This window comes from Panthera uncia (assembly GCF_023721935.1).
Source record: "Panthera uncia isolate 11264 chromosome C1 unlocalized genomic scaffold, Puncia_PCG_1.0 HiC_scaffold_4, whole genome shotgun sequence".
Lineage (NCBI taxonomy): Eukaryota > Metazoa > Chordata > Mammalia > Carnivora > Felidae > Panthera > Panthera uncia.
The window spans coordinates 53,586,681-53,599,641 of NW_026057585.1; the positions used below are offsets into that span (position 1 = coordinate 53,586,681).

General features: G+C 33.7%; 1 protein-coding gene across 1 annotated transcript in view; it reads left to right on the plus strand.

Annotated features, from left to right (window-relative positions):
* Nucleotides 1–12,961, plus strand: part of ITGB3BP (integrin subunit beta 3 binding protein) — a 71,382-nt gene that overhangs the window by 27,795 nt on the left and 30,626 nt on the right. The window contains exon 4 of the mRNA XM_049618869.1: nucleotides 3,851–3,986. Within this exon, the coding sequence (XP_049474826.1) occupies nucleotides 3,851–3,986 (136 nt within the window). The remainder of the gene's footprint in view (nucleotides 1–3,850; nucleotides 3,987–12,961) is intronic.

Sequence of the window (12,961 nt, forward strand, 5' to 3'; positions counted from 1 at the left end):
CCTATGACCTAATTAACCAGTGTAAGGTTATAAAGAATTACCTCTCTTTAGTTGCCCTAATTTTTCTTTTGTTTCTGGTTGCCCACATACCTACAGTACCTGGGTTTTAAATATTTCACCGATAGCATAGGCTAGTAGTTCATAATAATAATAGCAGATCCTTTCCATCATATTTCATCCTAAAAGAACCCTTAGTTAGTACTTTCCAGATGGTTTATAATAGGTAAAAATCAATGAAATACAGGCACCTTTTTGGTAGACTATGCTTTAAACAAAGTGACAAAGCAAGTTACAATTTGTGAAAGATATTGAAGGAGAATGTCATATATTTGAAATTATGAAGTGAACGTTCATTGTTTTTTTTTTTTTTTTGGACAGAAAAATCAATGCCCAAATTTTAGTTTTGCTAACATACAAGGTTTGACCTCTTTACAAAGAGTACAGTGGTATTTGGGCTGATCATAGAATTTTTTTCTTAATAGTGGTGTGAAATATCTCTAAGGACTCACTAAATATTACAAGCAGTTATAAATTATTATAGAATTGTGACTTATTGATTTCTCTTTCCTTAATTTTATTCACATCCTGAATTCTTTCCCTTCTCTAGCTAAATCTAGGCTTCTCACTTTTTCTTTCTTTGTTTTCTACAGTATCTGGTAGCTAGCCCTCCTTATTGCTGAGTGGAAAGAATGCTGAACTTCTCGTTTAGAAGCTCAGTCTTCCCTGAAATCCCAACCTTCTTAACTGTTCTTGGTGTGGGTTAGGTGGGCTCTAGGATCACTTTTAAGCATCTTCAGGGTTTTAAAGTTAGAGGACCTTGGTAAAACTTTAAGAGGAAAAAAAATCTTAGAGAGGTAAGATTATGCCCTTATGTGTATCCATAGTCAGTTATATAAAAATGTGTTATTTATTGAAGAATATTTAGTGGGATAGTAGGGGACAGTAGATTTTCATTTTTCCCTCTTTGTATAGTAATTGTAGACAGACATTTTTCCTTTTAACCAACACAGATGGCCAAAAAAAAAAAAAAGAAAGCAGAAGAGAAGCCTCAGTATTTTAAGGTGAGGGGAAAAAATACACACACACACACACACACACACACACACACACACGTATGCACACAAAGACTTATTTTATGAAAGCTAGAAAATGGTTTTCAAGGAGAAATGTATGATCTATAGTTGTAATGTTTAGATATTTGGCAATTGGAAAAAATAATTTTTGGTAAAATAGGAAAACAGATAGACATAAATGTACATTAGGGTAGTGACTTTCATTTCTTGTACATACACAGTGAAATAGTTCTGGGCAATAAATTCTTGGAAAGGTAGGGTAGAATTGGATAAATGTCATAGTTTATGACTGAATACATATAAACAGGTGAAAACTCAAGGTGGAGTGGTAATAATAACCACCTGATAAAGAGACTTAAAACCTTTTCACCTTACAAAAAAGATTGCTTTAGAGTCATAACTTGATATTATAGTTTGATTTTTAAAAAAGGTATTAGTTATATTTGTAGCTACTATGGATACATAAAATAAAGAATGGAATGCCTTTTGTTCCCCCAATACAAAAAAAGTATTTATCATATAAAACCTTAACTGTAAAAAAACAAAAACAAAAACTGATGCTATAGACACTGGAACTAATACCAAGATTATTGAAAAAGGTGATACAGCCACTATTTCTGCCATAGTGTCTTAGAAATAAAGAACAGTTGACAATGAAGAATTATGTAACTATTTCAGGTCAGCTACCAAACAAAAGTTTAATTCTACAATGTTGGCAACATCATAAGCTTTCAGACTTTGTTATGCCCCCAATCCAGCCTATGCCATCTGTATCACCTCCAGATTTCAGGTTTTTCGTACCTTTATTTTCACTTATCTAAACTTCACCTTTCCTCCTTACAAGAATCCTGTAAGATTACTGCAGCCCACCTTGATTTTTCCTTTCCTCTCAGTTTTTGGTAACACCTTTGCTACTGCTAAGACCTCTTCTCTGCTGTTTGTTCAGAGAACAATTTGTTCTCTTTCTTTGTACACATTAGTTAGTAAGTGCTGGGTGATGAGTAAGCATTACAGAAAACAGTTTAAAGGGAATTCAGAAGAACAAGCAGTTAATAGTGTGATAATGGGTGTCGGGAGGAAGTGGATCATAAATGAGGACCTAAACAAAAGAAAGACTAGATCTTGGGGAAGATAAGAAAGAGGGCATTCCAGCTAGATCACAGAATGAGCTGAGGCCCAAATGTGCATAGTCTAAGTGACTGAGACTACAGGGGTCATTTCACATTAGATGAGAACAAATGAACAAATGAATGTATTCAAAGTAGAGTGGCTTAGCCAAGGTTACTGGACTGTTCCTTTTACATCATTCATTCATCCACACATTTTTGAGTTCTAGGGTACAAAGATGAAGAAATGACATTTATTTTCAGGAACTCAAATTCTAATGGGGCAGACAGAAATGTAAACAATTATTAAAATTTACTGTCTCCAGGGGTACCTGAGTGGCTTAGTCAGTTTGTGGTTGAGCCCCTCCCTAAGGAATGTGGTAAAAACCTCAAGACAAGGGAAGACAGCCTGGCTCTGTGCTCATGCGCAACATTCCTCTTGACTCTAACATGGACCGCCCAATCGGCCTGTGTGTTATCATATATGGAAGACAAAGGAGCAAAAATTGTACAAAAGGCAACACACACACACACACACACACACACACACACACACACCGCTGCACTCAGGGCTCAGCCTTTTGGGGGTCTTAGCCTGCTGAGCCTGTGTTGGCACAAATAAATCTGCTTCCTGGAAAGAAAAGCCTCAGTATCCCAACACTCTGTGTATGACTGGCCTCAACAAGTTAAACACCCAACCCCTTTGTTTTTAATATAAGGATTATTTTAGGCTGGCTATTTTTTTTTTTTTTAAGTTTATTTGGAGAACGTGAGGGACAGAGAGAGAGGGAGAGAGAGAATACCAAGCAGGCTCTGCTGTCAGCACAAAGCCCAATGCGGGACTTGACCTCAGGAACCATGAAATCATGAGCTGAGCCAAAATCAAGAGTTGTATGCTTAACCAACTGAGCCACCCAGGCACCCCCAAGCACTCAACTCTTGATCATGAGATTGAGCCCTGCTTCAGGCTCCAGTTCCAGCGTACTTAAGATTCTCTCCCCCTCTTCTCTGTCCCTTCTCTGCATCCCCCCTACTCACATGGGTGCTCTCTCTCTCAAAAATAAAATAAATAAAATTTACTATCGCCAGTAAGAGCTATGTGCAAGGTGTATGGGAACACAGAGGAGAAAGCTGCAGAGAGGATTTGCATAGGATAGACCAAATTCTCAAGGCCCTTAAATGCCATACTCAATTGTTTGAACATTATTTTGGTTATCCTTAAGACAAGTCACTGTGTCAGAGCAAATTTGTGAAGGTTTAAGACAGCACTTATCCTTCCTAGGACTTCCTTGTGGATTTTCCTAAGAGAAACTTATGACAGTTTCCCTGGCCTAGCCCCATAATTATACTTCAGGTCCAGCAGACGGCAAAAGTCAGGATATAATTGGGAGAGTCAGTCATCTCTAAACTGTTTGGAAATACCATCTCAGATGGTAGTAAATTTTTAATATTAAAATTTCATAAATATCAAGTTGAGATGCCCTAATTAGTGTGGAGACCTGAAATAGCTACAAAACTTGAAAAAATAGTGTTCACTTTGGAGGTGGTAATGGAGTATATTTAAAATCTGAAAAGAAAGATCAAGGAAAATCATACTGGTTTGAATTTTGCAAGTTTAAAAGACATTCTCAACTAAATGTATTTTTGTCTCAAATTAATATTTATTTTCAGTCATTTGATTCTTCAAAAATCACAAGGAAGAACAGTATTACAACTTACTCTCCAACAACTGGAACTTGTCAAATGAGCCCATTTGCTTCTCCTGCAAGCTCTAAAGAACAAGACCACAAAAGTGAACCATCAAATGGTTAGTTGAACATTCTTTTCCATTTATTGTAATATTTTTCTACTTATTGGCTAAATCAGAATTTTTATTTAATAATATATGGATCTTGCTGCAGCTGATTTTTCTTAAAGAATTCAACATAAAGAAGGCTAGAATATAGGTACTACTTTGGACATAAATGTAAACTTTCTAGGCACTTATTTTAAAATGCTACTGCAGACTTTGTTCCCTTACTGTCCCATCCATTAAACAGAAATTATGGTCTGACTGCCTTCAGCTACTATCAATTACAGTGGTTACAGATACACCCCTTAACAAGCTATCCATCATGTGCATAAATTAAAGGGCATATAATTCAGGTACTGCTGCACTACAGTTTAAGAGAGATACCTCTAAATGTTATTTTTATTCATGTTGTCCGTTTAGTTTTATTCACATTTCGTTTATCTTTATATAGCTTGCTTTTATTTATTATATTTCATTCCCTTCTTTTCCTTCGCTATTTTAAATGGATTTGCAAAAAAATTGCAGTTTTCCACTAGAGGATAGCCTAATTTTACTATGAAATTGTTTATTTTGAAATATTGTTAATTTTGGCCATGCATATTTCTTGTTCTCTGGTAGTTTATTGCTAAAATATTTTTTAAAGATATATGAATCTAGATTTCATAGGTTTAATTTTTAATATTACAAAAAGTCATGAATTAGTAACATGTCAAGTTTCTGTAATATAAAATTCTAAGTAGGCTCAAATTTAATAAAATATATTTTAGATGTGCTGTGATTAGCCTAATTCATATTTTATTGTTTAACATTTATTGAGTGCTAAGAATATACTAGAAGCCACACAGAAACAAAGAAATCTCATTTTACCCAATTTGTTGTAATGAAACCTATAATAAGATCTTAAACTTTTGAATGACTTTTATTTTACTTTAATCAAATGCTTTTTATCTTAAAGCTATTACTATTAGGTTTGCTTTCACAAAAATGTATGAAGATGTATACATTTTCTTCAAGCTCTATCTGTTTTTAATACACTTGATATATCTTTTGTTTAAAATTAAAAATTAGTGCCTTAAAGATGGCACATCACCATACTGAAATGTGAATAGATTTTAAGTGGATACCTGCTCAATTTCCATATTGAAATTAAATATGGACTTAAGGGAACATTCCTTTTGCCTATAAAAAGACTGGTCACGTGATCCCAGTTGACATTTAAGTGGATAATTATCACAGATTATAGTACTAAGTAAGCTCTTTTTTAAAAAGTCATACAGCAAGGGTTCCTGGGGTGCTGGTAATATTCTATTTCTTAACTTACATGGTGGTTATACTGGTTCATTAAACTGTACATATATGTCTTATATATTCTTTGATATATATATCTCACATACAAAAGTCTAAAAATAGAATTCTCTAGGATCTTATATCACATTATGTCATTTGTAATCATTACATTGCTCATCCTGATATGTCATCTTATACACATTTTAGAAATAAGAAAGTCTGACTCTTATGAAGTAATTTAAGTTCCAAATGATCCCATAACTTCTATTAACAATTCTCAGTTTTTAAATATTATACAAAACATAAGGTGCAACTTAAATAAGCTCTTTTATTTAAATAGCATTTTCAAGGGTGTTTTAGGTGCAATTCACTTCCCATCACACTTAGGATATAATTCAAAACCTTATCATGACTTTTAAGGCCATATATCATCTAATACCTGACCACCTCGTCTATCTCATTTTCTACTACCCTTCCCATGTTTACACTACCTTAACCACTCTTACTATCTTGCTATTAATCAATCATGTCAAACTGCTTCCTGCCACAAGGTCATTGCACTTGCATGTCTCTCAACCTGAAATACTCTTCCTCCTAAAATACTCTTCTTTTACGTATTTCTTTTCTTTTCTTTTTTTGTTTTTAAGTTTATTTACTTTGAGAGAAAGAGAGAGAGTGCAAGCAGGAAAGGGGCAGAAACAAAGAGACACAGAATCCCGAGCAGGCTCTGTGCTGTCAGCGTAGAGCCCAATGTGGGGCTCAAACTCACAAACTGTGAGATCATGCATGGTCTGAGCCAAGATCAAGTCAGATGCCTAACCAACTGAGCCACCCAAGCACCCCTTCCTCTGGGTATTTCTAAGTACTTTCTATATACATTTGAACTATGTACTATGTGAACAGATGACTTAATACTAAATTTAAATCTATTTGTACTTCTAAAAGAAAGAAAGATCTGTTTCTAAGTCTTCCCTCTGCATAGATTCTACATGTGGGCCAAAAATAGGGTGAGTGATTCCAGTTTATACTTTTGAGATATGTATATTTATTTACTTATCATTGTATATGTTTCTCACTGTTATATATGTTTATGTGTCTGTATCATTATATTGCTGCCCTCCCCTACTCCTTAGCAAATTTCTCCAAACTATTATGTTTTCGGTGAAGAGGAAGGATGCATCAGACTTAGTATTTAATAATTGAGTGGAAGGATAAACAACAAATTTGCATGGTCAAAGAAAGTCCTTGTGAATTAGACAGTAGATCTGTAGAAATCAGCCAGACTGTAGCAGTGTAATAGCACAGAGAGATAAAGAGATGGAGAATATGATAAAACGATGAAAAGAAATGATGAATAAAATAAGAAGCTCCAACATATGTCAAATAGGAGTTCCACAAGGAGGAAATAGGGAGAATGGGGCTGAGGCAGTATTCTAAGATAAAAGGACCATCAGGGTTTTTTTTATAATTTCAATTTCACAATTAAGGAAAGATGAGAATTTCCAGGTTAGAATAGCATGCTTAGTTTGAGCAGGATGAATTAAAACAAACCCTTACCTAGTCATATCATGGTAAAACTACAGAACATCAAAGACAAAGAGAAACTTTTAAAGGCCACCAAAGAAAAGACATCTAACCTACAAGGGAATGACAGACTGATAGTAGACTTTTCATCTATAGCAATAGATTCTAACAGGAAGTAGAATGATACCAACTAAAAATCACAGCTGATTTTTTTTATTCAGGAACTGAGGATGAAATAAAGATTTTTTTCAGACAAAGTCAGAAAGAATTTACCATTCACACGTACTCCCTGAAAGGACTACTAAAACGTGTACTTACATAAGCAAACTGAGCCTCCAGTAAAGGAATGGACTGCAAAGAGCAATGGTGAAAAAATAAATTAGCAAACTTGGTGGTAAATCTAATTATAAATCTAATTATAAAAATGTGACTACAAACTCCACTGACCATAAAGCAAAAGACAATTTGAGAGATGGAGTTAAAAACAAATAATAGACTGTGATAGCATGGAATATTGATGAGGGAGCAGGAAGAAGCTAAAGTGCTTTAAGATTCTTGTAATTTTTAGGGAGCAGATAGAATATCTGTTAATTGACTTTATAATTGAGTTTTTGTTTACTTGCATGTAAAATGGGGAAAGTAATAATATCTACCCTAGGATTGTTGTGAGAATTAAATAAATTCATATACAAAAAGCACTTAGAACAGTGCCTGACATGTATTTAAGTTTTCAACACGTATTTTAACTGTTTTTATTAATATCTTTATTTATGTTTTAAGAAAAGATATAGGATGTTTAAGAAAACAAAGCAAATATTGGCTTGAAAAAAAGTTATAGTTGGCATAAGAATATTAATATAGACCAAAATAGATTTTAAGGCAAAAAAGCTTTATTGAAGATAATAGAACTCTTTACATAGTGGGAGAAGGGAAGAGTCACTATCAGAAAAAGAATCCTGAAACTATGTACATCTAAAACAAAAACTCAAACAAAACATAACAAAATGGGACAGGATTATAAGGAGAGACCCACAAATCCCAAATCATAGTAGATTTTAAACTACCTCTTTCAGGGGCACCTGGGTGGCTCAGTTAATTAAGTGTCTGGCTCTTGTTTTCAGCTCAGGTCATGATCTCATGATTCCTGGATTCGAGCCCCACATGGGCTCCACACTGAGAGTGTGGAGCCTGCTTGGGATTCTGTCTCTCCCTCTCTCTCTGCCCCCCCCATTCTCCCTCTCTCTCTCTCTCTCTCTCTCTCTCTCTCTCTCCCAAAATAAATAAATAAACTTAAAAAATAGTTTAAGAAACTGATGAAATAGATAAAAAACTTAGGACAGATGTAAACAATTTGAACACAGCTAGCAAGCATGATCTAACAAACTGTGGTCAAACACACACACCTCACACATGATAAAGCATGACAGAACTTTAACAAAAATATAGCCAGTTTGAGAGCACCTAGGTGGCTTATTCAGTTGGGTGTCCAACTTTTGATTTTGGCTTGGGTCATGATCTCAGGGTCGTGAAATCGAGCCCCAAGTTGAGCCCCACACTGAGCACAGAGGCTGCATATGATTCTCTCTCTCTGCCCCTACCTCCCCCTCCCCCCCCAAAAAAAATATATAGCCAGTTTGGAGTCACAAATAAGTCTCAACATACTAAAAATTGCTATCAAATTTTCTGACGAAAATTTCATGCAATTAGGAATCAATAATAAAAAGGCAGCCCTCTAAAAATTTTTAGCCCACGTGTTTGGAAACCTGGAAACTTCTAAATAATTCATTGTTCAGAAAAATCATAAAGGAAGGTATAAAATATTTAAAATGGAATGATAATGAAAACAGAAAACTTACAGGAAAAATTTACACCTGAATACTGCATTATACTAAAACAGTTCTTAGTGGAAATTTTATACTTATAAATGCATATATTTAGAAAGGAAGAATGATTGGGGCGCCTGGGTGGCTTAGTCAGTTAAACAACTGACTTCGGCTCAGGTCATGATCTCACAGTTTGTGAGTTCAAACCCCGCATCAGACTCTGTGCTGACAGCTCAAAGCCTGTAGCCTGCTTCAGATTCTGTGTCTCCCTCTCTCTGCCTCTTTCCTGCTCATTCTCTGTCTCTATCTGACTCTCAAAAATAAATAAACATTTTTTAAAAATTTAAAAAAAAAGAAGGAAGAATGATTGAAAACCCATGAGGCAAGCATTCAACTCCAAAAGATGGAAAAAAATAGAACCTCCCAAAATATAAGAAAGGAAATAGTAAAAGATAGAAACTATTAAATAGAAAATAAGATAATAATAAAGAAAAGCAACAAAATCAAAAGCGGGTTCTTTGAAAAGACTAATCAAATGGTAGATCTCTGGCAAGACTGATTTCTTTTTAAGTGGGAGAAGGGACAGACAATATGTATTTCAAAGGAGCTGATAAATTATCAGTTTAAATATCTGATGAGCAGTTTGAGATATATGAGCCAAATGCTTCTTAATGTGAGTCTAATTTGGGTGAAAGCTTTAAAAACTTACCATTCTGCTTCTCAAATATTAATGTTTTAATAGCTAAAAAGCAATTGATTTTCTCATTGATACCTTTCTTTTCAATAATATAGGAAATATTTTAACAATATATTTCCATACATGTGACTCAATAAAAGTATTTTGAATTTTAAAAAAGGAACCATTAGCATTGTTATTTTTCATAAATTGACCCTCTAAAGAGGTTCCTCACTCTCCACTCTTGTTTAATAATAATAATGCAGTTAACTAAAAGAATAACATGATTTCATTTTCCTCTTAGCCTACAGGCTCTAACTTGATCTGGCAATAACTCTTTTAGAAAAAAATTACTAACTAGTGTGTAATACCTTAGACAAATCACTTGAACCTGTCTGGGTCAAGGTTTTCCTCAACTCATAACTTTTGGTTTGGGACCAAATGATGCCTAAGATGTATGTCAACTATAAAGTGTACATATCTGGAAACAGCATAATACCAACCTAAACCTGTTTAAATAAGTGTAGCATCCTGGTTAAGAGAACAATCTTTGTAGCCAGATGACTGGGTTTAGATCCTAACTCTGCCACTTACTAGCTTTAGGGCCTTGGATAAGTTATGTAGTCATTCTGTGCCTCTGTTTCCTCATCTGTAAAATGGGAATAAGAATGACCAATTCAGTTTTGCAGAATAGTTTATATACGTAACATTTAAATCAGCTCCTGGTGCTAAAAATACTGTGTAAGTGTTAGCCATTATCATTAAGGTCATTGATTGTATTTCTAAACATTGTGGTCTGTTGAAAGTTATCTTCGCTGGTTAGAGAAAGGGCTCCTTGAGCCTTACCAGAAAGTCTAAATACAATTTTGAATATAGTCCAGATTCAGTGATGGTACATTTTTCATCAGTGTATTGTGAAACTCCTTTAAAGGGAGCCACATACACAACTGTTTGTTATGTATAACCTAGCAAGAAAAAGACCATTTATAGTCTGTGGCTCTTTAACATATGTTCATTGTTAATAGAATGAAACGAAATCAAGGAAGTAATCATTAAATAACTGGAATACTCTCTTTTTTTTAAATTTTTTTAGTGTTTATTTTTGAGAGAGAGACAGACAGAGCATTAGTGGGGGAGGGGCAGAAAGAGAGGGAGACACAGAATCTGAAGCAGGCTCCAGGCTCTGAGCTGTCAGCACAGAGCCCAAAGCAGGACTCGAACTCACGAACCATGAGATCGTGACCTGAGCCAAAGTCAAACGCTCAACCAACTGAGCCACCCAGGCACCCCTGAAATACTCTTAATGATATGTTAGAGTCTAAACAGTCTCTGGTAACTGGTCCAAGTGTTATTCTTAGAGATATTAAAACTCCTCCTATTTAACAGTTGGAAAGTATATCAGAAGCATTAAGTCCTTCCATGAGAAGATGGAGATTAATGCTATTGATTGCATTTTATAGGATAAGATATCTAATCCCCTTACAATAATAAAAATGTTTCAACAGGCATTGACCACCTGGTGAAAATTCAAATAAAGCATTCTTTTACTATTTCTCACCTAACTTTATTGACTGATGGTGCTAAAATGTGAAAATTAATTACAAGTTAAAGGAACAATAACTTAATTTTGGAGCTTTATTGAATGCAGACAGCATAGTACAAAATTCAGGAAACTAGTATTAACCTTGAGGCAAAGATTCTCTGAGATAAAGGTTCAATGTGTATCCTGGAATTTCATTTGTAGTTTTCTACAAAACAGATACATTTTTAGCTTGATTTTTTTTTTAAAAGAGATGGATTTTAATAGGCTTTTTCCTCAAAGTTCTCTAAAATCATAAATAAAATATTGTTACTGTTTTTCCCGTTAATTCTTTGTTAAATAAACTCTTACTATTTGGAATTTAGGGATATAGACAAGTCAAATAATAAAAAGTTAATAAACAAGAGAGATAACTAGTACTTTAACACAACTTCTGAATCACAAGATTTTCTTTTTGGGATTTTAAAGACTATTTTGAGATATCTTAGTTACATGATTTTTTTTGAAAGAAGCCGCAGATCCAAAGTAATAATGAGGGAAATTATTGTTCATCAGTTTCTGAACAAACTTAGTGAAGTTATAAATACCAGAGAATAGAAAATATACTTTGGTATAAGTATATTTGGTATAAGTAAACTTACTTACCAAAGTAAGTATACTTTGGTATAAGTATATTTGGTATAAGTAAAAATGAGCTTTTCCTCTAGTAATAGGAGCAAGTAAGAGTAATGGAATAAGAATTAAGTGAAGAAAAAAGAGTAAACCAGCATTGGAAAGTCCGTTCCAGACTACTCTGATATGTTAATAAATTACATTTGAAAATGTAAAGAAATTGCCTTTGTGTTTTCTGTGTACTCGGTTTCATCTGGAAGTATTGGATCCTCCTGAAGTATTACATAGAGCTGTACTGTCCAATATGTTTAGGTATAGAGCATTTAGAAGGTAGATCAGAATCGAGATGTGCTGTAAGTGTAAAATACACACCAGATATCAGACGGTGTGAAAAAGAGAATATGAATGATCTCATTAATAATCTTATATTATTATGTGTTAAAATTATAGTATGTTGTGTATATTGGGTTAAATGAAATATTAAAGTTTATTTCACTATTTTTTTCCTCTAAAGAATTTCACTAGTAGAAGAGTTTGAATTACATAAGTGGCTCACATTATATTTCTGTTGGAGAATGTGAGCTAGGTTTTCATGGTAGATTGTATCAAACAATTTTTTTAGGAAAATAATGAGAATGTTGAGTAAGAGTTCTTGTGCCAGTTGTTGAACAAATGGAACTGCATAAAAATACGTAGAGGTTGTCACCAGTTCTACATTTTATTTTATTTATTTATTTTTTACCAGTTATACGTTTTAAAAAGTGATTTCTCTGGACTGTTTTTCAGTGAAAAGTTTGGATTATTCATTTATTTGCTTCCTTATTCATTCAACAAACATTTATTAAAGACCAGTATATGTAAGACGTTAAGAATCTTTTTGCTAATATGTTCTCAAATATTGTTTGTATTATTGTTGTATTTAAATTATTGTATTATTATACATCAAATACGTTTATAGTATATGGATTACTGTACTATGCAGTACAGTAGGAAAAAATAACTAAATGGGGAGCCTATAAAACAATTATCTATGACTAATATTATCTATGATAATAGTAATTGACCACTAATAAGTGCAAACATCATATTCTACCAGAACTGTAAAATCAAATTTACATTTCAACCCAGCACACAGATCTTTCTAAGAATTTACTAAATCAATATGCATTTTTCAATATGCAGTTAAAATCAGGTACGTTGATTCCTAATATCAAATTTATTTTACTGTGATATTACTAGGAACTCACTATTTTCTAGCTAGAAGCATAGCACCAACCCCTTGTTAACTTTGAGGCAAAAAATAGGGGTGAAATAATATAAACTAGAAACTTTAAAATAATGTTTTTTATTAAACTATCTGATGAAAGTATCCTTCATCTAGTAAAGATTCTTTTTCCTGTATAATGTCCTCATGAATAAAAAATTGAGAGATTGGGGGGGGGGCACCTGAGTGCTTAAGATGGTTGAGCATCCAACTCTTGATTTCAGCTCAGTTCATGATTCAAGGGTCATAAGATTGAGCCCTGCA